General features: G+C 40.9%; 2 protein-coding genes and 1 long non-coding RNA gene across 3 annotated transcripts; 1 reads left to right on the top strand and 2 right to left on the bottom strand.

Moving 5' to 3' along the window:
• Window positions 1–3714: 3714 nt before the first annotated feature.
• Window positions 3715–4592, bottom strand: LOC121502002 (succinate--CoA ligase [ADP/GDP-forming] subunit alpha, mitochondrial-like). The gene is made up of 2 exons (XM_070288178.1): window positions 4437–4592; window positions 3715–4348 (listed from the first exon to the last, which is right to left on the bottom strand). The coding sequence occupies exons 1-2, from the start codon at window positions 4488–4490 to the stop codon at window positions 3917–3919; spliced, it is 486 nt and encodes a 161-aa protein (XP_070144279.1). The 5' UTR covers window positions 4491–4592; the 3' UTR covers window positions 3715–3916.
• Window positions 4593–16242: 11650 nt separating this feature from the next.
• On the top strand, window positions 16243–17422 carry LOC121502003 (uncharacterized). Its single transcript, XR_005990776.2, has 2 exons — window positions 16243–16651; window positions 16711–17422. It is a non-coding gene; the product is annotated as an uncharacterized lncRNA (long non-coding RNA).
• A 661-nt stretch (window positions 17423–18083) lies between these two features.
• On the bottom strand, window positions 18084–19055 carry LOC138927856 (succinate--CoA ligase [ADP/GDP-forming] subunit alpha, mitochondrial-like). Its single transcript, XM_041774620.2, has one exon. The coding sequence runs from the start codon at window positions 18885–18887 to the stop codon at window positions 18246–18248; it is 642 nt and encodes a 213-aa protein (XP_041630554.1). The 5' UTR covers window positions 18888–19055; the 3' UTR covers window positions 18084–18245.
• Window positions 19056–27461: the final 8406 nt, after the last annotated feature.

The following is a 27461-nucleotide window of genomic DNA, read 5'->3' as shown; positions in this document are numbered from 1 at the left end:
CTTGGTCACGTGATCTGATAACCTCTCGTTTTAGGTTATGATCTTTTCGCGGCTGAGACATAAAATTTTCGCTGCGTGTGCCACGAGTTCATTAGAGTGGGTATACTTTTTGGTTAAGTTCTCCCGATTTTTGCCATGTGCCTTGAAAAATTTCAAAGTTTTTTTTTTTCAACTTTGAGGTTATATACAATGCTCTGTATATATTCTGATCAAGATATATATATTTTCTGTAGTTTTCTGCCCTAGAAATTCCGGTGTCCCTCGACATCCGACTCTCCATACGTTCCGACTTAAAAAATTTTCTCTAAGTGGCGGAATTTTTCGAACCTTACGTATCCGACGAACCTTACGTATCGACGTCTAAAGTTCGTAAACCCCATGTCCCTGTTCGGGCGCCATTCTGTAAGGAAGTTCGACGGCTGGGGTAGGTCTCAGTCACGTCCAAGGTCCTCTTTATCAGAAAAATTTATAAAGATATGGGACAAAGTGTTTTGACGCGCGGTAAACTGACGTGAGATGGTGGTTGTCAGTTACCGGGATACGAAGCCAGAGAAATGACTTGTCCGGTCTCTGCAATAGAGCGAAATAATCGGTCAGATCGCGCTTTGGGTCGGGCCCATAGCAGACGCTATGGGAAGACCGAGAGAGGGGTCGCTTGTGGGGATCACCGCTTCCTAGGGCAGAGTTTATGGCCTAAAATCTAGGCATTTTGGGAAAATATTCTACGTGAGTCATGGCCAGCGTGATTGTGGGTCGTTCCCTCGCGAGCTGGACTCGATTTGAGCCGAAAATTATACTTAAGAGAGCTTTTCTTGAATTTATTTAATCTTTCCTCATTTTTAAATTTCTCTGCATTTATTTTCCCAGTGTGGGCAGCGTACGGCCTCTCGGAAGTGTGGTCAGGAGTTATGCTCTCCACGAGAAAGCAAAAATATACTTAAATAAAATTTACTTTAATTTTTATAATTAAAGTTTGGAGTTTCATTTCTCCCAGTGTAGGCGAAAACTCAGCCGTTCTCCGCAAAACGATGCCGGAAATTTCCCTCACCGCAAACGCATGGCCATCACACAGCGCTAAATATCCGGAGAAATATTTAATTTAATTTGCCGGAATACATTTTCCGCGAAGATAAGGTCCACCCTTTTCGCCGTACTTTGACTTTGTCATAAAATATTTCCTTATTAAATTCCCAACTGATTTTACTATGAGGAGAAACGGCGAGGAGCGAAATATTTTATTTTGTAAATTTTAGTGAGGTTTTAGCAAAAGTTTGGGTCCACCCCTTTTTCTATGCATGTCTCGTTTGACAAAGAGCTTGGCGTAGGTCAGGGAAAATGATATAGCGACAGCGAGGGGAGTTTTATTTCATATATATATGTCCAAGTTTTATTTGATTAGTTTCAGTTTTGCCATCTTTATTTAATAAATTTTTTACTTTCGTTTGTATTTAAATAAATTTCTTTAGTTTTCATTTGTATTTAAATAAAATTCTAGTTTTCATTATTTAGTTGGACAAGTTTTCTTTGCAGGGACTTGAGGTTAAGTTTTTGGGGTTTATTTCCTAGCCTACTCTAGTGAAAACCGCATCTTGGCCGCCGAGAAATTTCTATTTACACATGTACTCGCTGGCCAGAATGCGATTCTCCCTATGCACTCACCCGTCTCCGTTTTCCGCACACACACAACGTTCGCCTGTGGCTGCTGCTTCCGCCACGTCCTCGCCTCCGTCTGCTTCCACAAGAAAAAAATGCCTCCTTGGCCGTCGAGAAAACTTCTTCGCACTCCACTGGCTGCCGTCACGATCACTGGGCACTTCGAGCACCACCTCCTGGTTGGTCTCGGGTATAAATTGTCACTGTCAATATCTGTTTTTCACACTCATTGATCGCAGAAAACTCCGTCGCGTGAAACACTCCCGTTTGGCTTCGTTGAAAACTCCGTCGACCGCTCGCACGTCTATACGTTTTCGTCGCCTCCGCAAAAGTAAATCCAGCCACGCGGCTTTGCCAAATTTTCGGCCGCGCTGGTAATTTTCCATTGCTATTGCATTTCGGTGCATCAGCTTCCCTCTCGCTCTCTCCCGTTGGCGCGTGCCAATTTTCGGGGGTTGCTTTGCGCTCGATCGTATGCTCGCTCTCCGTTGCTCTCATACGGCGCTAACTCCGTGGCCACTTGTTCGTGGTGAATAACTCTCTCTGCTCTCCGAGTGTAGGTGTGTGTGTGTGTGTGTGCGGGATCTAGAGATGAGAGAACGGGGAACCAAAGATAACTACAAACTCTTGCCTATGCTTAATTTTTGTACAACTATTAACTACCTGTATTGCGAAGTTTTGGTTGATTAAATATACAGCGCTTATTTTATAAGAAATAGGGAATGACTATATATATACAAAGATTAATATACGAAGCTTATGGTTACAAAGTGAGAAGTGATTACTTATTATAGAAAATTATTTACAAAACTTATATTACAAAGTGGGAATAATTTGTGGGCGTTTTGCCGGTTTGTTTTGATTTCGCGGCTAGCTGCGGCGGCTCTCCATGAGCGTTGGCGGCAGTTGTTATTGCCGTTGGCTATAGCTCTCCATGAGCGTTGGCGGCTGTTGTTATTGCCGTCGGCTGCTGTTGTGGTCGCTGCCGGCTCCTGACCGCCGTTGTTGTTGGCTTTGAGAGCTGCTGATGCGCGCTGCCGCTGTCGCTGTTGATGACGTAGCTGCGGTTGTTGTTGCTGGCTACGGGCGCGAGCTATTGTTTTTCGCTGGTCGCGCTGGCCGTTGCTATTGCCGCTGCTGTTGGCCGCTGATCTGGCTGTTTGTTGTGGCCGGCGTTAATGACGCCGTTGCTGGCGTTGGCGGCTGTCGTTGTTGTTGGCTGCGAGAGCGAGCTGTTGTTGTGGCCGCTGCTCGGGCCGGTGTTGAGGCCGCTGGCCTCGCTGTTGATGACGTCGCTGTTGATGACGTCGCTGTTGTTCTGGCCGGCCTTGTGGCCGTTGTTGTCGCCGTCGTTGCTGGCGCGGATGGCCGGTGTTAGGGCTGTTGTTGGTGCCGCCGCCAGTATTGGTGGGGAGTCAGACGACTCCTCACAGACTGCATACATCGTACTAACTTCAGCTTAAGCATAATAACCGCTCCAGCCCGCTTTACCCCGCTAAAGCAAGAGGAGATCGGCAGCGGCCGACCCTAAAATTTGGCTACGAAACCAGAGGCCAGCGCTCAGGAGCGCGGAAGCTGAGGAAGAGCGATCTAAACAATTGGTTGGAGGATAGCTTTGCAGTACAAGAATATGAAATAATAATGGCGAAAGGCCTTACACGGAACCAGTAATTTACAGTTGAGTTTTATTTTGAGCAGAAAAAAAGAAAATATTACATTTTTTTTTTTTTAAGAATTTTTATTTTAAATATTTTATTTGTTTACTCAAATCTCATAATTATCTTTGTAGGTAATATGAAAAATTCACAAATTTAATTGATTTTCATATTTGTAAAAATAATCATTATTTGATTAAATATTAATTCCCTTGTGAATAATCTAGGACGTCTACATTATGTGTGGCTTTCCATTCGGTAACTGAGCTAACTAACATCCAACTAAACATATCAAACGAAAGTGTTCATTCTAGTATTTATCTTATCGCATCTGCATACCGATTTGCCAAAAACGATGCAAAAGTGAATCCTTCTCGCCCTATAGGGTTAGTAAATTTTGCCTCTATTTCGTAGCAAGCGTTTTATATATTGTGGCTTTTAGGGAGGTATTTTATGAGTTTGTCGGCGGCGCAGTATTGGGAAAAAGTAAGCGATTTAATTGGAAAATTGCTGAGCTTATTTCATGTTTTAATGTATTGGTCAAATACACTAATGGAAATTGCTTCGCGGTGGTCTTGGTCACTGGTTATTTGACACTTCTCTCCTGCCTATTTTTTACCCGCTGAAACCTTTCCATCCGGCTTTGGGACCAATTTTAGGCGTATCATCTCTTCGAGCAGCGTGGATCCCAGATGGCAAGGGTTTGTCGTCATCCGGACGCCAGCCTTCTGAAGGGCTTCCACTTTGTCTTTGGCAGCGCCCTTACCGCCAGATATAATAGCGCCGGCGTGGCCCATCCGACGTCCTGGGGGTGCAGTTTGGCCGGCGATGAAGCCCACTACCGGCTTGGCCTCATAGCCTGTATTGTTCTTCTGTAGGTAGTCCGCCGCTTCCTCCTCCGCGGTGCCCCCGATCTCCCCAATTAATTTAATTCCCTTGATTTCCTTGTCAGGCAAAAAGACACGGAGGGCGTCAATAAAGCTAGTTCCGTTAAAGGGGTCGCCGCCACAACCCACGCAAAGGGCTTGTCCAAGGCCCACCTTGTGTAGGGGTCAGAGGGTAAGGGCAGAGAAAACAAATAGGAAAATATAAATAAGTATAACCGTAAGTTTAAATGATAGAACCGACCCATCGAAACGCATATGCCGCGACTAGAGTGTAGGGTAGCGCCTTCCAGAACATGCCGTTTTTCTTCTACCTGCATTCGCAGCGCCAGCGAAATCGTACGATTTTTTGCTTATTTTTCCTTCCTCCAGTCCTTCGCTCGCGAGCATCGAGAGCGCGAGAGAGAATTTGGGAAAAGTCCCGTAGCTTTTGGCTCGTTTGCTATGCAAGGCACGCTGCGTGTAGAGAAATTTTGTGACGCTCGCTCACTTGAAATTGAAAACCAGAGCAAAGCACACGCATCGTAGATCATTTTTACTATAATAATTCCGGCACGTGGATTGTACAGTTTCATTCGAATTAATAGTAAAGTGCCAGCAAGAGACCAGTGGCAAAACTTAATAAGAGTTGTGCACGAGTGAGAACGGGTAAATATTTACCACGGAACGGCAGAGTCTATAGTTTAGTTAACCCTTTTGTTGTGCAGGGCTAGTTTGACGCTAGGCGACGGCTCTTACGTCCTTCGCTAGGCGTGGGCGTATCGCCGGCGTGGCAGCCACACGCGGCAGAAGTTGGCGATCATCGACGTGCAGCTCAACGCGGTGCAACCGAGCGGCCATAACCCTACTCTTTGGAAGCCCTACGGCGGCAGCGACGTCGACGTGCAGCCCAACGCTGTGCGACCGAGCGGCCATAACCTAACTTTTCGGAGGCCCTACAGCGGCAGAGACGTCGACGTGCGGCCAACGCAGCACGTGCGCGTAACCCTACTTTGTGGGTACCTCTGCTTTGCCACGTCGGCTGCCAAGGAGCTATAGCGATCCGAGTGCGACCGCACTAAATCTCCAAGAGTCAGACCAGAGGCGGCCTGTGTCTGAGTTCTCGGAGTAATGTAACCGGCCTCGTGCAGCCCCAACTAAGGCGATTCGGCTGTATGGACAGCGGCTAAGCATTACCTTTTCGAGCATAAGCCAGTAGGAACAGTGAAGGTGCAGCTAAGGCAGCTGAGCGGAGACTAGGCAGGAGCAGGCGCAGCCGGATAGAGAGCTCGCTTGAGCGGCAGGCATGTGACCTGTCGAAGAAGTTGGAGGCGCGTCGCGGCGAGCAGCGCGCTCCCGCTGGATGATTCCAGTAACCCGGAGGATGTAGAGAAGTTCGGAGATCAATTAAAATTTAAAGTAATGCGTAACGTAAGATGGAAAGAAATTGATATTGTTGTTGCTTTTCTGCCGTTTAGCGTAATATGTGAATGCGAACGCGAGCGTCCCATTTAAATATCGTTTCTGAACTTTCCAACTAACAGCCATCAGCACCTGCAACTTCGATGGGCCCAACGAACCAGCAGCGGAGGATCTGAGCGTAAGTCAATATATCGAAAGTAAATCGGCACAAAGGCCGATTTATTCTGTAAATATATATCGATCGTATGTATAATTTAAACGGGATCCTAAGCGAGCCGCACATTTACGCGTTTGTTTATATAAATTTCAATTAACGTAGAGATAAATAGCTAGGGACTAGAGAGGTTAAGAAAATGATGAATAATTGTAAGAGACAGAATTATGAATTATCCTGAAGTTTAACGAAATAATAATGGAGTAAAAACGTATATTTTTGGTCTATGTTAATACAGCAAGTGGATGTCGAATTACTTTAGAATGAGCTAAGATCGGAAAGATGAACTTAGTTAAGGGGTAACACTTAATTATCGGAGTTTACCACGGCAGGGAGGGTAAAGACGTGGGGGCGAACGACACCTCAGCCACCCACAACGCGAGTGTTCCTCTCTTATACCTACTCTTTAGGGTCCGTCCGTACGTCCGATTAATTCAACCGTTGACCAATCATTTAGTTTACAGAATGTGCACTTAAACTTTTATTACAGTAGTGAAAGGGTGTGACTTATAATCGGTGAGGAAGGTCCACGACATATCCGACGAGCTTTGAACTGAGCATAGCAAGAAGTGCACACATACCGATCCGATTGTACACTGGAAAACCCACAGTATCTAGTGAGCACCTGCCTCTTGGTTACTACATAAATAAAATGGCGCCCAACGTGGGGCCAAAGACCGTTATCTGCATTTGAGAAATAAGAGGAAGAAGAATATCAAGCTATAGTTCAACTCGCAGGAGCCGCAAATACCTATTGTTTTAGGTGCAGGACCCTCGAGTGGTTTTAGCCCATGAAAATGCTCGACTATCCATCCAAAAGAATTTTTTGTAATTAATTTAATCAGCAGAAATTGTTACTATTTCATACTAGAGATTTGCTAGTTGCGAGTTGAGGACTTCTTAGCCGGAATTGCGTCTTCGATTCGAGATCTTACGGATCAAGTCGACCGCAACGAACCCACTCACAGGCGCAAAAACTCGAGCCTGAAATTAGTTAGGTGGATCAAACTCCCGTTCGATAGGTAGAGGGAAGCGAATTCGGAATTAGTAGCTTGGAATAGCCATATGTTATCAAAACTTCGTGGTACTATCGACCAGTACTAATGCCCATATGATACACTAATGCAGTTTTCAATTATTAGCTACTTCATTAGAACCTTGAAAGAGTCCACTATATGTGTCATTTTCTTGGATTATTTTGGTAATACGACTACGGTCACACCGACCGTAAAAGGTAAACAAAAAAAACGGCCGCCATTCGCGGCGTATTATTATGAATTTCTGAATTCCTCGTCGAAGTATTATTGCATAAATAGATGCAGAATCCTTTAAATATATGTTTTTAACCTATAATGCTTAAAATTTTTTTAATTATTACAAAAAAAAATAATTTTAATTAATTTTACAGCGCAAGAACCTTGCTACCGCAAAACATATTATTTTTGCTAATTTTCTAATATATTTTCAGTTCAAAAACCAGCGAAATTATATAAAAATAAACTTCTCATTGTAAGACCATACTGTCAATGAGCTGGCTAATACATTTTTCAATTACAATTTTCTTCATTAAACCCGTATTTTGTTATCGAGTATCTAGTATATAATATGTAGATCTATCGATTATCGCGGCAATGAAGTAGCTAATGCATTATTCTAATGCATTAGAGCGCCATATAGTCGTCTTGCTCGCACTTGTGTAAAACGCTATAGCGCTGTCAAATCTTTAATGAAGTCTTTAATTAATGCGGCAGTGTCATGCCAGTATAACCGAGCGCAGAATGCTATCCAAAGGCGACAGTTTAGACTACTGGCAAAAGGTACTGTACGCGTATGTAGGAATATCAAGTGGTCGGAGGAACTTCGATGGATGACCAATACAGCGAATACAAACCTATAAAGCCGCAACAATATAGACAATATTGGTATAGAGTTGGTTAGGAGAGAACGCTCAGCAAGAAGGTATTCGACAGAAACTAGCTGGAAAAACAAAGACCATAATTTGAAAATATTAAGCAACCAATAACAGATACACAAGAAGAAAATGCCTATTCATCATAGCTTAGAGAATTTAGCAGCCGCTTCTAATAATGACGAGAGTGTTTGCATTCTATGCACACGACCTTTAAGCGTGAACGATCTGACAGCAGCTTCTCCTTGTAATCATCGATTTCATCACCAATGTATTAGAGATCACTTGTCAGTAACGAACTCGTGTCCGACTTGCAATCAACCATGCACGGTGCAGCAGTTGTCAGTATCGAACAATAACTTGTTAGCCGAATTGGCAGATGCAGAACAAAGATCCGAGTCAGGAAGAGCACCCAATGAATATGACGCTGGCGAAGGCAGCAGCAGTCTTATCACAAACCGAGGCCGTAACAGGAATAAACCAAGAAGAGGTCGAAGTTTGGGGCAACGCAGAGGTATGGTTACTAGGACTCAGCAACGTAGTAACGTGGCGCAGCAGCGCGATAGAAGCGCTAATACACCATCAATTCTCGATTCATCTAGAGCAGAGAGTGTCGAAGAAATAGGTAGAGTAGTTCAAGCAGCAATGCAGTCTCAGCAACAGAAGCTTATGCAGGATTTGACTCTTTTCATACAATCACAGATATCGAATTTGCAGCTCGAACAGAATGCGCAATCCCCGAGTAGGAGAAGCATGAACAATGTAACACAGGGACAAGCTTTCGCGGTAGGTCAAACTCAGCCAGGGTCAGGATTGAACTTACCGAACAGGGAGCAAAACGAGAGATTAGGGAATCGACAATCTAGTCGAAACTCTGAGAGGTCGCACACTTCGGTGCAGCCGGAGAAGGTGCCCGGTATTATCCAGAGTTGGCACATCAAATTTGATGGAGCCAAAGATGGTTTGCAGACAGAGGATTTTCTGTACAGAGTACAAGCACTAGCCCAACAAAACTTGAACGCAGATCATCAGCTTCTTTGTGATCACCTACATCTGTTCTTTACCGGCAAAGCGAATGAGTGGTATTGGAAATTCCACCAAGCATGTACGAATTTTACATGGGCAGAGTTTTGCAGGGAATTTAGACAGAAATTTCGAGATGTGGATACAGACATGGACATATGGGAATCTATCAATAGTAGGCGTCAAGCAGACAGGGAACCATTCGAAGAATACCAATTCCAAATAGAAAAGTTGGTTTCGCGCTTGAGTACTCGACTTTCAGAGCAGTCGTTAGTTGAAATGCTGATTCGGCATGCGAAGCCATCGCTGAGGTACGAGTTGATGCATTTGCGCATAGATTCCTTAGTCACCTTAAGGGAAGAGATACGAACACACGAACAGTTTTGTAAGCAGAATAGACCGCAGCAAGGGAAGAACCAAGTTGGAACACGACCTTATATTGCTCAACTAGAACAGGAATCTGAGGACGTAGGTCTAGAAGATGTGTCAGCCCTACAGACTAATCAGATAAGATGTTGGAACTGCGATAAGATAGGCCATAGGTTCGACGAGTGTCTTGAAGTTCGCAGCATCTTCTGTTATGGATGCGGAGCCAAGAAGACTTTTAAGCCGAACTGTCAGCACTGTAGACCATCGGAAAACCGACAAAGGGATGCGTCGGCCAAAATCCACGCGTCGCATCCGAAACATTTAAATCCAGTAGTGGTACGCAGACAGAACCGTGTGAAGTTTCAAATCTGCAAGAAGTACACCCAAACACAGCAAAAGTTAACCAACCATATCATATACGTGAAGCACAGTACGCTGAAGCCAGACGAAGAATATTCGCAGACGTTTGCAGCAGTATTGACACTCACAAACCCGGACGTTCAACACTAAGAGTGCGATCATTTTGGAACAAGGTTCGAAAGAACCGGAAAAAGTTGATAGCAGCAGTTTTTATGAATTCCGATAACCGTTTATACACGGAAATCGATTTAGTGGGTAAGCGCTATGTGGCGTTACTCGATTCAGGAGCAACGATAAGCTGTATCGGAGGCAACGCTGCTAGAGACTTAGCTCAGAACCCAAATTTACGAAAATGTTCAGGTCGCATAAAAACCGCGAATAACTCCGAGTGCCCAGTCGTAGGCAGACTCGTGGCAGACATCAATTATCGAAATCGTACACATCCAGTCGAATTTTTTGTGATTCCAGGACTGAAGCAAGATATATATCTTGTGTTACCAATCCTTAAACCCAATAAACCCAAAACCAACCCCAACTCCTACCGTCCCATTTCCCTTAACCCATGCTTAGCCAAAGTCCTAGACAAAGTCGTCGCAAATAGATTGTGGTGGTTTGTCCTTTCAAATAAACTAATTCATAATAATCAATTTGGTTTTAAGCGTGGCAGATCAGTTCTAGACAGTCTACTTTATGTGGACCACCTTGCAACAAGATCATTGTCTCTAAAAAAACACATCTCTATTATCTCTCTCGATTTTGCAAAAGCTTTTGATAAAATAGGCATTCATTCTCTCATTCACCAACTAGAAAAATGGAAACTTGGTCCCCGAATTATAAAATACGTATGGAATTTCATGACGAACAGAAAAATAATAGTTAAAAACGGCACATCTCTCTCCATAAACTTCCCACTAGATAATGGTATCCCTCAAGGATCCCCTATATCCGTTATCCTCTTCCTTATCGCCTACAACTCCCTAACTAACATTATCTCCATCCGAAATAATCTTTCTTTTACAGCCTATGCTGACGACTTTCATCTAATACTGCAACATAACCGTAACAACAATCCCCAAGTCAACCTTTCAACTCTTTTCCATCAAATCGGAGAATGGTGTTCTTACTCAGGTTCTTCACTATCAATTGATAAATGTCAACTACTCCACATATGCCGGAAAAGAAGTTGCAGTGCAAACATCATCACTGGTTCCATCAACATCCCAACCACTGATCATACAAAAATCCTAGGACTCACGATAAACAAACGATACAGTTGGAACCATCACATTACTAACCTGAAAACATCCCTCTCCCGTCCCCTAAATATCATAAAACACCTCTCCTCAAGAAAATACAACTGCAACACAACCTCCCTCATACAAATTGTAAACTCTATCCTCATCTCAAAAATTGATTACTGCCTACCTATATACGGGAAAGCTCCCACCACCATCTTAAACTGCCTTAAATCGACCCAAAACTCTGCTATAAGAGCAGCCCTCGGGGCCTTTAGAACAACTCCTATTTATAACCTGCTAATTGAAGCTAAAATTAATACACTAGAAAACAGATGTAAACTTTTAACAAGCAAGCTCGGAACTAAACTTATTCTCTCTCATAACTCCCCAATAGGCAAACTATCCAAATCCATAGCCAAAACAAAAAGAAACTACAGATACCCTAGCACATTAGACAGAATCATCGACTCCTGCAAATCATTTTCCCTTCCATTCTCTCCCGCCAAATTCTACACGTCAAAAAAATACAATCCGGGAATAATTCTTAAAGCCACAAACACCTCCCTTTCCCTATACAACAAAAACACAACTTCACCTATAACATACCACCAGCTCACTATGGTCCAGCCGACCACTTTTTTTGGCCAAAATTAATAACTTCGTCAATTTAAAAGATATCAACTTGAAACTTTACCAATCGTAAAATTATACTTATAGGATGATACTGGATCAAAATTATCCGGATCAGGAAACTATATCCTATAGCTTTCATAGGAACGACTTAGAAATTTTTAAGATAAATTCATAAAACTTCGTTTACTTCAAGATTAAGTCATTTTAACTACATATTAAAAATTTTATAGGAATCGGATGACGAGTTCCTATATTTTACATAGAAAGAATCGGAAAATAGTCCTGTTTTTCCTTATAATTGCATGAAAAGTGGGTTATAAAAACTTTCTACGATTCAATATTTTTTTTTTTATTGTATTTTATTAGAATAACTATATTTGATACATTTTGTTGGATATTAATTAGTTTGCATGAGTATAAAGACGTTACTTCAGCGTTTTAATTGGCATTTTCATACAAAATATAGGCATCTTTAATTGCAAATTTAAAGAAATGTGGTCAAATGTGGCATTTCTCACTATATGCAATGAAACAAGAATTAATTACTCTACAACACACCATTGGTTTCAAGGTTGGACTAGGCTGGACTCACTTTTATATACCTTTTTGAAAATTACATTTAAAATAAAATTTTAATATTTTAGACGATAGACTTTAACACCAAATTAAAAAGACATCACAACGACTTAAAACATTTTACTATATAACACATGTAGTACATATCCCAATGAATCAAATTCAAGTTAAAAAATTTAACAATTCTTGTTTTTTCCATGACTTTTCCTAATTTAAGAATTGTATTAATTTTCGCACTTTAAGTCTTGCCGTTCGCTCGTGTGCAATCAGCTGTCTTTGGAAGACTCTTGTGCGAGAGTGGCGCCACCTGGGAAGATTTCGAGAATGGCACGTTGATGGTCACTCTATTTCTAATGAATAGAGACCAAAATAACTTTATTTGGTAAACATTCAAAAAATGGGTTTTGGCCAAATAAAGTGGTCGACTGGACCATAGTGCAGCTCTTCCACTCTATTAAAAACTCCCTACACGATCACAAATTCATTTACACAGACGGCTCAAAAACAAATGACACTGTAAGCTACAGTGTAACCAACAATACTGACATAATCAAATATGGCCTCCTTCCCCAGTACTCCTCTGTAATCTCTAGTGAGTTAATTGCAATCCATGAAGCTATAAAAATTTGCTCTGGTTCACCCGGCAAATATGCTATATGCTCGGACTCCCTTTCCTCAATCAAATCCATTTCAAACATAAACAATTACTCTTACTACCCTAATACAATAAGATCACTTATTACCAAACTCTTTCCCAAAATCAGACTAATTTGGATCCCTAGCCACATAGGTATACAAGGCAATGAGAGAGCAGACACAGCAGCTAAAGAAACACACAAATACCCTCTAATATTTACAGACAACTTCAACACCAAAGACATCACACAACTCCTTAAAAAACACTATACCGATAAACTGAACAGTCTTCAAGCACAAACTACCCAATGGTACAAACAGATCTTACTAAACACCCCAGCAAACTTCTCTTTCAAAACCACAAACCTCAACCGACAACAACAAATTATAATAAATAGACTACGACTAGGACACACACAACTCACAAACGCCCATTATATGAATAGATCCCTAACAAGTATCTGTCCCTTTTGCAACACCTCAGCGATAGACATCCAACACATTTTAATAGACTGCACTGCACTTTCACATGTTAGAACAATTTGCTTTTCCAATAATAACCCAATCCATCTCCTTGCGAATCCAACAGCAGCAAACTCAAATAAAATTATATACTTTCTACACAAAATGAATCTCATACATAAAATTTAATTATAACATATTCCACATACATATCTTTGTTAATACACTGTAGAGCGGAAGGCCTCGGTAGCCATTGCTCATTAACCTTTGTTAACTTTTAGTTTATAACTATTAGTTAGCATTAAATACATAAATAAATATCTGGGAGTTGATTTCTGGCGAGACTTCGGTCTGTTGTCCAAAATAATGGAAGAGACCGGAAGCGTAGCTGAACTTGACGTAGGGCGAGACGAAGATCCGGACGATAGCCCGAAAACTCATGTTCTTTCGATCGAGCAACAAAAGAGGCTAGAGACTGTAATCTCTAAGCTTCCCTCTTACGAGTCAGAAGGATTAGGTCGAACTCAACTAATTGAACATTCCATAGACGTAGGTCAAGCGAAGCCGGTAAAACAGAGGCATTGGCCCATCTCACCAGCGAAGGAGAAACTTATGTTTGCCGAAGTAGAGAATATGTTAGCGTTAGGCGTGATCGAAGAATCTCGAAGCCCGTGGAGCAGTAACTGCGTGCTGGTGAAGAGAGGACAAAGTTCGGTTATGTTTGGACTCCAGGGAGGTGAACAAGCTAACCATAAAAGACGCCTATCCACTCCCTCATGTAGACGGAATCCTTAGCAGATTGCCACCAGCGCGTTACATAACGGGTCTCGATATGAAACACGCATTCTGGCAGATTCCACTCGAGGAGAAGTCCAGGCAGTGTACAGCGTTCACGATCCCCAACAGGCCTTTGTATCAGTACAAAGTAATGCCGTTCGGCCTGTGTAACGCAGCACAAACACTATGCAGACTGATGGACGCCGTGATACCAACACATTTGCGCACTAGGGTATTCGTATACCTAGACGATTTATTAATTCTGTCGGAAGATTTCGAGTCCCACATGGTGTTGTTAGAAGAAATCGCGATGAAGTTAAGCTAATTTAACTATTAACATAGCGAAGTCGAAATTTTGTATGACCGAGATTAAATACTTAGGCTTTATCATAGGATATGGACAGATCAAAGTCGATCCAGGCAAGGTTAGCGCAATCGACACATTTCCGATCCCGACGACAGTCAAACAACTTCGGAGGTTCTTAGGACTAGCAGGCTGGTATAGGCGATTCGTAGACAATTATGCTACGATCACCTTACCACTCACAGAATTGCTTAAGAAGAACCGTAAGTTTAGCTGGGATCCGGAAGCTGAAGAGGCATTCAAGTTAGTGAAGGCGAAACTAACCTCCTCACCTGTGTTACGAACCCCAGATTTTCATAATAAGTTCATATTGCTTTGCGATGCTAGTCTGTATGGGCTTGGATGCGTATTAGCCCAAGAAAATGAAGACGGCGTTGAGTTACCAATAGCGTACATGTCAGAGAAGCTAACGAAAGCACAGCGAAACTATTCTGTGACCGAACTAGAGTGCTTAGCAGTGATTAGAGGGATTAAAAAGTTTCGTGGTTATATAGAGGGGCAGGAATTTTGTGTAGTGACAGATCACGCATCCTTACAGTGGCTGATGAAGCAGAAAGACCTGTCAGGACGATTGGCTAGATGGTCAATCCAGTTGCAGGGTTTCTCATTCAGTATAAAGCACAGAAGCGGCTCGCAGAACGTAGTTGCGGATGCGTTGTCGCGTCGTGAAGAATCTAACCTAGAGGAAGTCACAGACGCAGGCCCAATCATTGATTTGTCATCTAGCGAATTCGATTCGGAGGAATACCTAAGCCTGATCGACCAAATCCAAACAAATCAAGCAAGATTGCCTGATCTGAAAATATCGGGTAAATTTGTATACAAACGAACAGAAATTGCAAAGGGAGACGCACTACCAGCAGCGGATGCTTGGAAGCTCTTGGTCCCGACAGCCTTACGAAACGCTATCTTGTACCGAGCACACGATGCCCCAGATTCAGCTCATGTAGGCATGTCCAAAATGATTGAGAAATTGAAGCGTTATTTATTTTGGCCTGGGATGGTGACCCAAATCCGTGATTACGTAGCTAACTGTTGCATTTGCAAGTCGACCAAAAGTCCTAATCAAATCTTAAGACCACCCATGGGGAATCCAACAACTTCCCAAAGACCGTTTCAGAAACTTTATATGGATCTCTTAGGACCATATCCGCGATCCAAGAGCGGTAACATAGGTCTGCTTATTATCGTCGATCACTTCACGAAGTTTCACTTCTTGCACCCATTGCGAAAGTTTACTTCTGATAGAATTTGCGACTTTTTGGTGAAATACGTCTTCTGTACATTCGGAGTTCCGGAATCCATACTAACGGACAACGGATCACAGTTTAAATCTGGATATTTTAAGGCTTTTCTAACGCGATTCGGCGTAGCACATGTGTGTACAGCCATTTACTCTCCCCAAGCCAACGCGAGCGAGCGAGTAAATAGATCCGTACTGGCAGCCATAAGACCTTATATCGGGACTGATCATACCGATTGGGATAGGAATATAGACGAAATTAGCGCATCTTTAAGAGCGAACAATCATCGTAGCACCGGATTTTCACCTTATTATTTGTGTTTTGGTCAAAATATGATCATGAACGGAAAGGACTATGAATTACTAAGAAACATTAAGTCGTTACAGGATGATACTTTGTTGAAAACGCCTGATGTCATGCAGCTAGCACGTAGTCAAGCGCAGAAGAAAATTAAGGAAACGCATGAAGACAAGAGTTTATAATTTGCGCTCGCGTTCAGCATGTTTTAAAGTCGGTGACACTGTGTATGCCCGCAGTTTTGCGCAAAGCAATGCGGCTAAACAGTTCAACAGTAAGCTGGCTCCAGTCTTTATGAAAGCGACAGTTACTAAGAAGCTTAGCCATATTTACTATGAATTAGAAAACGATGTCGGGAAATCCTTAGGGGTGTATCACCTGAAAGACATAAAGAGCTAGAACGATCCTTGTCTGACCTTTTTTCAGTTAAAACCTCTTCGAGTAGGACTCTCGACGAGTTAACTGTGGTGTAGGGGTCAGAGGGTAAGGGCAGAGAAAACAAATAGGAAAATATAAATAAGTATAATCGTAAGTTTAAATGATAGAACCGACCCATCGAAACGCATATGCCGCGACTAGAGTGTAGGGTAGCGCCTTCCAGAACATGCCGTTTTTCTTCTACCTGCATTCGCAGCGCCAGCGAAATCGTACGATTTTTTGCTTATTTTTCCTTCCTCCAGTCCTTCGCTCGCGAGCATCGAGAGCGCGAGAGAGGATTTGGGAAAAGTCCCGTAGCTTTTGGCTCGTTTGCTATGCAAGGCACGCTGCGTGTAGAGAAATTTTGTGACGCTCGCTCACTTGAAATTGAAAACCAGAGCAAAGCACACGCATCGTAGATCATTTTTACTATAATAATTCCGGCACGTGGATTGTACAGTTTCAATCGAATTAATAGTAAAGTGCCAGCAAGAGACCAGTGGCAAAACCTAATAAGAGTTGTGCACGAGTGAGAACGGGTAAATATTAACCACGGAACGGCAGAGTCTATAGTTTAGTTAACCCTTTTGTTGTGCAGGGCTAGTTTGACGCTAGGCGACGGCTCTTACGTCCTTCGCTAGGCGTGGACGTATCGCCGGCGTGGCAGCCACACGCGGCAAAAGTGGGCGATCAGCGAACAAGGCGGCGCGGTGCAACCGAGCGGCCATAACCTTACTCTTTGGAAGCCCTACGGCGGCAGCGACGTCGACGTGCAGCCCAACGCTGTGCGACCGAGCGGCCATAACCTAACTTTTCGGAGGCCCTACAGCGGCAGAGACGTCGACGTGCGGCCAACGCAGCACGTGCGCGTAACCCTACTTTTTGGGAACCTCTGCTTCGCCACGTCGGCTGCCAAGGAGCTATAGCGATCCGAGTGCGACCGCACTAAACCGGGAGCGAGAAATCTCCAAGAGTCAGACCAGAGGCGGCCTGTGTCTGAGTTCTCGGAGTTATGTAACCGGCCTCGTGCAGCCTAAGGCGATTCGACTGTATGGACAGCGGCTAAGCATTACCTTTTCGAGCATAATCCAGTAGGAACAGTGGAGGTGCAGCTAAGGTAGCTGAGCGGAGACTAGGCTGGAGCAGGCGCAGCCGGATAGAGAGCTCGCTTGCGCGGCAGGCATGTGACCTGTCGAAGAAGTTGGAGGCGCGTCGCGGCGAGCAGCGCGCTCCCGCTGGATGGCTCCAGTAACCCGAAGGATGTAGAGAAGTTTTGAGATCGATTAAATTTAAAGTAATGCGTAACGTTAGATAGAAAGAAATTGATATTGTTGTTGCTTTTCTGCCGTTTAGCGTAATATGTGAATGCGAACGCGAGCGTCCCATTTAAATATCGTTTCTGAACTTTCCAACTAACAGCCATCAGCACCTGCAACTTCGATGGGCCCAACGAACCAGCAACGGAGGATCTGAGCGTAAGTCAATATATCGAAAGTAAATCGGCACAAAGGCCGCATATTTGATTTATTCTGTAAATATATATCGATCGTATGTATAATTTAAACGGGATCCTAAGCGAGCCGCACATTTACGCGTTTGTTTATATAAATTTCAATTAACGTAGAGATAAATAGCTAGGGACTAGAGAGGTTAAGAAAATGATGAATAATTGTAAGAGACAGAATTATGAATTATCCTGAAGTTTAACGAAATAATAATGGAGTAAAAACGTATATTTTTGGTCTATGTTAATACAGCAAGTGGATGTCGAATTACTTTAGAATGAGCTAAGATCGGAAAGATGAACTTAGTTAAGGGGTAACACTTAATTATCGGAGTTTACCACGGCAGGGAGGGTAAAGACGTGGGGGCGAACGACACCTCAGCCACCCACAACGCGAGTGTTCCTCTCTTATACCTACTCTTTAGGGTCCGTCCGTACGTCCGATTAATTCAACCGTTGATCAATCATTTAGTTTACAGAATGTGCACTTAAACTTTTATTACAGTAGTGAAAGGGTGTGACTTATAATCGGTGAGGAAGGTCCACGACATATCCGACGAGCTTTGAACCGAGCATAGCAAGAAGTGCACACATACCGATCCGATTGTACACTGGAAAACCCACAGTATCTAGTGAGCACCTGCCTCTTGGCTACTACACTTGGTGGTCTGCTGCACCGACTCATAGGTTAGCGTTCCCGACCTAGAAACAATGCCCACGGAGCCTCTTTTGTGGATATCCCCTGGCATGATTCCGATCTTGCATTGGTCCGGTGAGATTATACCTGGACAGTTCGGACCCAGCAACCGACTCTTCTCTTGTGAGTGCAGCATCTGCATAATGCGAACCATATCCGTCTGCGGTATGCCCTCGGTAATAGCGACGATTAGGCCGATCTCGCTCTCGATCGCCTCACAAATACCTTCGGCAGCGGTAGGTGGTGGTATGAAGATTACAGTGGCATCTGGCTTTACCGCATCTACCGCTTCCGAGACCGAGGCGAACACGGACTTGCCCAGATGTTCTGTGCCACCCTTTTTGGGAGAGACTCCACCCACGACTTTTGTGCCGTATTTGAGTGCTGCCTCCGAATGAAAGGTGGCCTGCTTGCCAGTAAAACCTTGCACCAGAAGCTTTGTTTCCTTATTGATCTTAAGATTGCTCACGGTTTTTCCGTAGTCAGCCTTTTCCCGCAGTATTTGCAAGGGAATCAGAATACGGGGCTGGGAGAGAAGCAGAGAGGTGCTCCTAATGACTCGGGTCATAGACATTTTGGCTGATGGACTTAATAGCACCGGCTTCAGATCCCTATAAATTCTAGTTTAAAAACTCTGGGAATTGTTTTAGAAATTATTATAATTTTTGTTTTCTGATTTCGAAACGAACTGATGCCGAAAGTGTTTACCTTACGAGTGAAAGCCTTGAATAGTTCACACTGTGTGGCAGGAAATCTCGGTGTGACAGGTGCTGCAGCGTTTACTTAGTTTGGTGTGTAAGTTATTTTTAAACACTAGTACAATGTGATAAACTTTCTAGACTACTAATAGCTAACTTGGTTTCACTAAAGCTTTTTTTTTTACAATTCGGAATGACAAAATAGATACCAAGATATATAAAAAAAAAAAAAAAAAAATTACCTTGATCCAAGCATGCGAATTCTTGAAAGATCTCTTTTCAGCTCAGAAAGAAGGAGAAAGAAAGAGATACATATTTCTTTGCTCTATTTTTGAAATTGTATGTATTTGCATTTTCGACATTTATATTTGAATACCCATAGTGGCCTAGTTGATAAGCGAGCTGTCAGTGAATTCTGAATTCAAATCTTGACCGGGATACAAGAAGTTGTTTTTAATAAGATTTACTTAAAATTTTCTATGAAAACACAATTCTTAATTAAATAGAGCTTAGAATTAAAAATTAATGGTCGGTGTAAGAAGGATTAAATGTCTTTTTTAAAATTTATTTGAAGCCAACTCCATCTTAAAGAAAACATTTTTAGCACAAAAATGTTTCAGATTTAAGGGATGAACTTAACTCATCCTCAAGTTCGGTAAATCCGAGATTAGCTCGAAAGCATGCCTCTTTGAAATTAAATTTGGAAATTTTATCCCGATTTGAACATTCGTTCGATAAAATAATCACAATTTCTTTACATTCCTACCCCAAATATCCTACTTTCTACCCTCGTAGGAAAATCGGGAAGCATATTACAACAAAATCAATACTTTAGAATTGGAGCTTAATTAATTCTGCTTATAATATGATTTCCTGATTTATACCTGATAAGATCTCGCGTTTTCAAGTAGTGGTAAAAAATTACAAAAATCTAGTTTTTGTCCTGCCAAAAACTCTATCAAAGCTATACGACACCTGCCAATTTGTTCGATTTACTTAATATTTTATTCTTATAATTATAATAATAAATAAAAATTATATTAATGATTAATAAAGCAGCCTTGAGCCGTTGCAACCTTAAAATACTTAAGGGGGTCTTCTCATTCAAAAGCCGTTTATTGGACCCTTTTTAAAAAAATTCTTATTTGAAAACGCAAAGAATAATTGAAAACTTTTTTTATTTATTGTATTCAAAAATGTTCAAAGTAACTAAAAAAGTTGTTCTTGCCTCGATACGAGGGTTGTTCAAAGAGTAATGAGACTTCAAACTTGGTGGTCAAAAAAAAAGGTGTCGTCCTGGCGGCCATGATTCAGGGTCTCCAGAGCGTCCGAAATGAAAAATAAAAACGGGGTTATAATCAGAATAGATGTCATTTTCGGCTGACGGAACAGATTTTTTTTTTAAATTTTTAAAACAAAATGGCGGTCATTAAAAAAAAAATTCGATTTCGATTTTTTTTTGTAGTTTAGTGTAAAAAAAAAAAAAAAAAAATTTTTTTTTTAAATCTGTTCCGTCAGCCGAAAATGGTGACAATTCTGCGTCGATTCCACTTTGTTTCATGAAAATCGGTTCAGTTGAACTGTAGATATCATGGCCGCCAGTTCGAAAAACGTGGTTTCGAGATAAACGCGTTTGAAGTTTGAAAAAAGCTCAGATCTTGCTTCACAAAAAAGGCTGTATCTTCTAAAGTATTTCGAATTTCTAAAAATCCTTTTGGGGACATATACACACCATCCCAAGCTATCAATAAATGCAAACAAAAAAAATCGAAAAAAAAAAATTGCCCAATGAGAAGACCCCCTTAATTTGTGGGTAAGTATTGTTTTATAGAATACTTTTGACCAAACATTTCACTATTAAGGGTTGTGAGATTCTCTAAATAATAAAATATTTCGTTACATCAAAATGTATTTTTTTTTTAGTTTTAAGTCTTAGTATTAAGATGCGACCGACTATGTGTTTTTTGTTTCCTAACTTGGTCAGAGAAATACAAAAAAAAATTAAAAAAGTTTGTTTATTATTTCGTAGTTTTTAAGAAAATTATCAATGTAAAATTGAAAGGTTATTTTTAATTTTGAAATGTTAATAATATAATATAAATACGCTGGCCAATACAAAACTCTTATATGGTGATCTCTCTGACATGGCGAAAAGTTGTATTATCTTGCAGAAAACAAGATCTCTTTCCATATTATGATCCCATAACGTGGTTTGCTTCAGGACGTTGATGGGCTAAGATCAGCATACTCAAGTGGCCCTTTAGCATAGTACTCTGAGGATGAAAATCCGCTGTATAAATTAATACAGCGGCCAAACTCCATATAAAAAAAAACATTTTGCTGGTACTCTGACGACGAAAATGATACCTGCGAAAACTGAATGGTGTTGCCAGATCAAGATAGTAAACAGCTGATATCGCGCTGTATAAAGAATTCATTTGATTTATTTATACACCCCTAATGGAGGGAAAGTTGAAGGAAAAAAGTGGCATTGATAGGAGCTGTCAAGGCGAAGCCCATAATATGGAATTTAACCCACAAAGAACATTTCTATGCCATTTATATTAATATTAAAAATTTTTTTTTTTAATATTTTTTACAAACAGCTGTCCAGTGTGACCAAAGAAAAGCCTTAAACGCCATAAATGGTACATTTTCATGGCGTTTCATTGCTTTTCCTTTATTTTTTTGGTCACACTGGTTACCGAGCCAAATAAACAGCGATTCTGCTGTATTAATTTATACAGCGGATTTTCGTCATCAGAGTACTAGGCTTTTGAATCCAAGCCCATGCTTGTTTGTTAAGTGTTAGTAAGTGCGAAGGAGTAAACAAGGAAAAGAATGCGAGGAAATAATTACTGGCGTGCTGCCTGGTTGTTAGCTTGCATGCGTGCAATATGGGTTATAATTAAAACTTTTAGTTTAGGAAGGATATCTACGTTCAAAGTACGAAATTAGATGCTATTGAGTACAGATAATAATTCTTCCTTCAAAGTGAACGGACGTGTTTTTTTCTTGCGCTCCCGATTTGTGTAGAATTTTGCCTAAAAACCACCGGGGTTCATTAAGAATTCATATTTAGTGTTTTTTAATAGCTCCCGTTCACTTCTCGTGTGCATGCAATTTATCTGTTTGTGTTGTTTAATTCATTTTATATTAGATTTTAGTTTGGGCTGCTGTGGTTGCTTTGCATTTTTTTTTGCATTCGCTTTTGTGCCTATTGCGTTTGTTGTTGTTTGCGTCGTCCCGACAGCTATAAACGGTTCTTAGTTCAGTGCTTAACTCTCGCTCTCCCAATTTTGTGCTCTCCTGCTCTTCCAGTGCCGCTGCACTTAAACCCTTACGCCCTCTCTTAATTATCGAAGTACAGTGGTAAGTCACTAAGATGTCTGGTAATTTGGTCTGCTTCGCTAAATCCTGTAAAAATAAAATATATTAAGGCGAACTCACCGTAACCTGTTGGCTGTGTGATAATATAGTGCATCCCAAGTGCATTGGTATTACTGCACGGACAGTAGATGATGTGGCCAAGAATATCGGCGTCCGCTACTGCTGTTAGGCCTGCCGCGAGGAAATGATGTCTTTTATGCGGCAAACCAAGGGCGGTTTTAAAGAGGTATTATTGAGTTTCCGCAAAACTCAAGATATGCTCTTGGCGCTGGATACTCAATGTAATAGCCCCAAGCTATTAAATAAGTCTCCTAGGCGCAAAAAAACCGCAACTGGTGTGCAGCATCCCAGCCACCAGTGCACTATGGGGTTTTTGACCAGTTTTTGTGGCATTAATTAATAACTCGGTCAGTTTTGGAGATATCGACATGAAACTTTACCAATCAGCATTATTTGTCCCTAGGCACATATAGTATGAAAATCGCTCAGATCAGGAAACTATATCCTATAGCTCCCATAGAAACGATCGGGTAAAACTTAAGATAAAGTAATGAAATTTAAGGAGCTGAAATCTGATGCTCTTCTAATGCGATATAGCAATTTTGAACTTAATCGAATAACGTTTTCCCTAGGAACTAAAATAACCAAAATAGCGGAAATCAGTGTTTTTCCATACAAACAGCTACCAAATTGGCGTTGAAAACAGTGAGGTTATCTAAGAAAAATTCAAATTGCACCAATAGTGCGGAAAAGTGCACGATAAGACTAACTGCTTTTTGCTCAGAATTGACAACGCTACAACATACACTTGGACGCATTAAAAACTAATGCGAACTTATATTTCAAAACTCTTCCCAAAGTTGAAATTTGTTTCTCAAAATTCAGCTTAAGGTGCATTTATAAAATGACAAAATGTCAGTATAAACACGCACAATTTAAACAATTAATACATTTAACATATAGTTAAAACCTGTGAAATCAGTGTCCATTAGTTTTTTCCTTTGCAAATTATGTCTTACACGAATAGTTTAATTTCAAAGATCACTTCGTCAAAATTGCAAACTTAGCAGACGTGCTTTCGGATGCAACAGCTGAATTTACAGCTCTGTTGCTTTTAAAAAATGATTAAATGCCACAAAAAGTGGTCAAAAACCCCATAGTGCAGTGGTAGGCTCTCAACAGCAGCCTCCCTCGACTCAGCCCCCGACCCCAGGACAAATTCCAAGAATCCTGAGATCAAGTGCTAAAAAAGATTCGGTATCCGAATGTGTCGCGGGTGAGACCGTGCCCTCGGTGTTACCCACTTCCGTTTTGTCTCAGAGCCCTAGTCCAAGTCCCTGCCAGAGTATCAGGCCCGGACTACCGGCCGAAAGTGGTATGGTGGGTCAGTCTGCCTTGCCAAAACACCTTATGGCAATTCGCGGCTTTCCCTTAATCAGACATCGGAAGATGTCATAGCTTTTATCCAAAGCAAAGTAAAAGTCGATAGAGAAAAAATTAAGGTGAAAAAATTTAAATTTTCCTATCCTAGGAACATTTCTTCTTTCAAGATAAATTGGCACTCTATGCTCTGCTTAAACCTGGCCACAGCATGTGGTTGTCAAAGAGTTCGAAGGTAAGAAAAAGAAAAAGCGGCCTGTAGGAATTACTCTTCCTAGGCCAGATTTGCCCAATGCGCCTTCTAAGTCTGTCAATTCCGTCCCAAAAAACTAACCAACTCATTATTTCCTATCAGAATGCAAGAGGCTTACGCAGTAAGCTTCCTAAATTGTATTCTGACAGTGTCACATTTGCTTCCCAAGTTATTGTGTTCACTGAAACCTGGTTAAAGCCGGAGTCTGAGCCCCCAAATTTTTTTTTAGCTGCGTTCACAGTATACCGGCTAGATCGGCCCATCAGACGTGGGGGAGGTGTCCTTATAGCGGTCGACTCCACTCTCACGTCCGAATTAATAATTTTCGAGGAATTCAACGATGTTTAATTCCTTTGCGTGAAGCTATCAGCTAATGGTAGTTCCATTTTCGTTACATGTTCCTACATTCCTCCATTGTCGGAACTTCCTATTAATTGGAACCATCTTTCCGCTATTCAGTTGGTCTCCAAAAGATTTTAGGATATGGACTATTTAGTAGTTCTTGGTGATTTTAACATCCCAGGGGCTATTTGGTCCCTAGGTAATTTCACTAATACACTTCTTACTACAACACATCATGATTTTATTGCTGGCTTGTTTGACATGTCGCTGTCCCAAGTCAACCATGTACGAAATTTCTTAGAGCGATTGCTTGATCTTTGTTTTGTCTCTGATCCAGCAAGAGTAAGTTTAGCTAGGGTGGCGCCCCTGACGCAACCCGAAGATCACTATCATCCTACTTTCGATGTGACTATCGACATGGGGACTGTTTCACGGAATAAATCTGACTGGACAGTCGTACGGCTGAATAATTTCATAATTGATTACAACTGGTCCGATCTATACACATGCACTGACATGGCGGAAGCCGTGGATAATTTTTATCGTGCTATGAATTAATTTTTTATTGAATGTGTTCTGTTTTACTGTCCGTCTACATCAAATAAGCCTCCTCGGTTTACCAAAGAGTTGACCCGCCTCAAAAATAAAAAATCAAATCAAATCAAACCAACTGTCCTATCTAGTTATTTATCAGCTCGGTCCACTGCGCATAACGCGCAGTGCTACAATAATTATTTGACTCGTTGCAGGTCCCAGTTTTCTGAGGACCCTAAACAGTTTTATAATATTGTTAAGTTTAAACGTAAGCCCAGTACTCATCCCTTCTCGCTTTCTTTTGATAGTACAACAGCAGATAATGATCAGGCAATAGCCGAACTATTTGCCCAGTTTTTTCATACCACTTACTCCAACTTAATAGACCCAAATCAGGCTTATATTTGATTATATTTGCCACTCTGAACGGAAAAAAATCACCAGAAAAGCAAATGAAAAATATTTAAAAATAATTAGAGAGGTTTAAGTAGGGAATACCTCATTTGAAGGTTTTTGCATTTTTTAAGTTTGTAATCTAAAATAAATTAAAAGTAAAGCTCTGATATAAACAAATTGTAACTCTTATAAATAATTAATTGAATTATTTGGTTAGGGTATAAAATTGATTTAAAATATTTATTAATCACATTTGTTGGCCACTTTTTTGCCATGTCCTTTTTAATGCACATATTCTCCTTTGTCTCTTGTTCGTTGTTGAACAGAAATTCAATATTTGGCTAAAAAGATTTATGCGCAATGGAGTGAGGTTCTGCATTGTGTGAATAATGTTCTTGATGACTGGCCGTTGAGAGTCGCCAACATTTTTATTCTCCCTCTAGACCAGCAAAAAATGATTTTTAAAACCTGAAAAGCAGGGTTGAAATTAACTGTATATACAGCACATCAAAAAAGGAAAATTGGTAGGGCTGCAGTGCCTGTTCAGGCGCCATGAAACTCCGTGCGAGTTTTCCCCAATAAAATTACGATTAACAAGAAAGGAAGCTAACTTCGGCACGCCGAAGTTTGTATACCCTTGCAGATTTATTTATTTATTTATTTAAAGCTAACTACTAGCACAGGTACACAGCCAAAAATTTCCACGAACCATTTCAAATTTTCCATGATATTTGGGTGCCCATGTCTTTGGAATTCGACGCCAAAGTTGAAACTCCCAAAATTTTCAACATTTCTGTGATGAAAAAACAATTCTGAGAATTAAATCTTATATGGAACTAATTTTAAATATTCATTGAACCTATTGTTGATTGTATTCTTTAATTTCGGTTTAAACCGTTTTCATGAGGACATTTTATTGGAATTATTAAACGAATAAAACCGCTTTTTTGGTTTGATTATCTACTACTATTTTCTGTCAAAACTCAAATAAGTCAAGGCAGCCTATAGAATGCGAGTAAATATGTATCTTTTTATATATAATATAAGTTTAGATTTTTTACTCGCATTCTATAGGTTGCCTTGACTTATTTGAATTTTGACAGAAAATAGTAGTAGATAATCAAACCAAAAAAACGGTTTTATTCGTTTAATAAATACAATAAAATGTCTTCATGGGTCCGATTATATAGGCCACGTAATTCAAAATGTCGGCAAACATCGGTTTTTTGTATTCTTAGGTATACCGCGGAACCTGTAGGTGATGGAAAATAATTTTGTATGGTACTTTTACTCAGGAGCACCCAAATATAATGGAAAACTTGAAATGGTTCGTGGAAATTTCACAAAGTTTAATTTTGTGTTCCTGTGTAACTACACAAAAACTAAGAGTTAACGAAAAATTATTGAGCATTGGCTGCTGAGGCCTACCGCTCTACATTGTATTATCAAAAGAGATGTGTATGGAATATGTTATAAATTAAATGTTATGTATGAGATTCGTTTTATGTAGAAAGTATAAGATTTTATTGTAGTTTGCTGCTGTTGGATTCGAAAGGAGATGGATTGGGTTATCATTGGAAAAGCAAATGGTTCTGATATGTGAAAGTGCAGTGCAGTCTATTAAAATGTGTTGGATGTCTATCGCTGAGGTGTTGCAAAAGGGGTAGATACTTGTTAGGGAACTATTCATATAATGGGCGTTTGTGAGTTGTGTGTGTCCTAGTCGTAGTCTATTTATTATAATTTGTTGTTGTCTGTTGAGGTTTGTGGTTTTGAAAGATAAGTTTGTTGGGGTGTTTAGTAAGATCTGTTTGTACCATTGGGTAGTTTGTGCTTGAAGACTGTTCAGTTTGTCAGTATAGTGTTTGTTAAGGAGTTGTGTGATGTCTTTGGTGTTGAAGTTGTCTGTAAATATTAGAGGGTATTTGGGTGTTTCTTTAGCTACTGAGTCTGCTCTCTCATACCTATATGGCTAGGGATCCAAATTAGTCTGATTTTCGGAAAGAGTTTGGTAATAAGTGATCTGATTGTGTTGGGGTATTAAGAGTAATTGTTTACGTTTGAAATGGATTTGATTGAGGAAAGGGAGTTCGAGCATATAGCATATTTGCCAGGTGATCCAGAGCAAATTTTGATAGCTTCATGGATTGCAATT

This window comes from Drosophila kikkawai, chromosome X (assembly GCF_030179895.1).
Source record: "Drosophila kikkawai strain 14028-0561.14 chromosome X, DkikHiC1v2, whole genome shotgun sequence".
NCBI classification, from domain to species: domain Eukaryota; kingdom Metazoa; phylum Arthropoda; class Insecta; order Diptera; family Drosophilidae; genus Drosophila; species Drosophila kikkawai.
This window is presented reverse-complemented; position numbering and strand designations above follow the sequence as displayed.

Excerpts from the sequence above, each read along its gene's own strand:
- LOC121502002 (XM_070288178.1), bottom strand. The coding sequence starts at position 4,490 with ATGTTCTGGAAGGCGCTACCCTACACTCTAGTCGCGGCATATGCGTTT. Across the intron at positions 4,349-4,436 it reads CGGCATATGCGTTTCGATGG|GTGGGCCTTGGACAAGCCCT; the intron begins GTCGGTTCTATC and ends CCCCTACACAAG.
- LOC138927856 (XM_041774620.2), bottom strand. The coding sequence starts at position 18,887 with ATGTCTATGACCCGAGTCATTAGGAGCACCTCTCTGCTTCTCTCCCAG.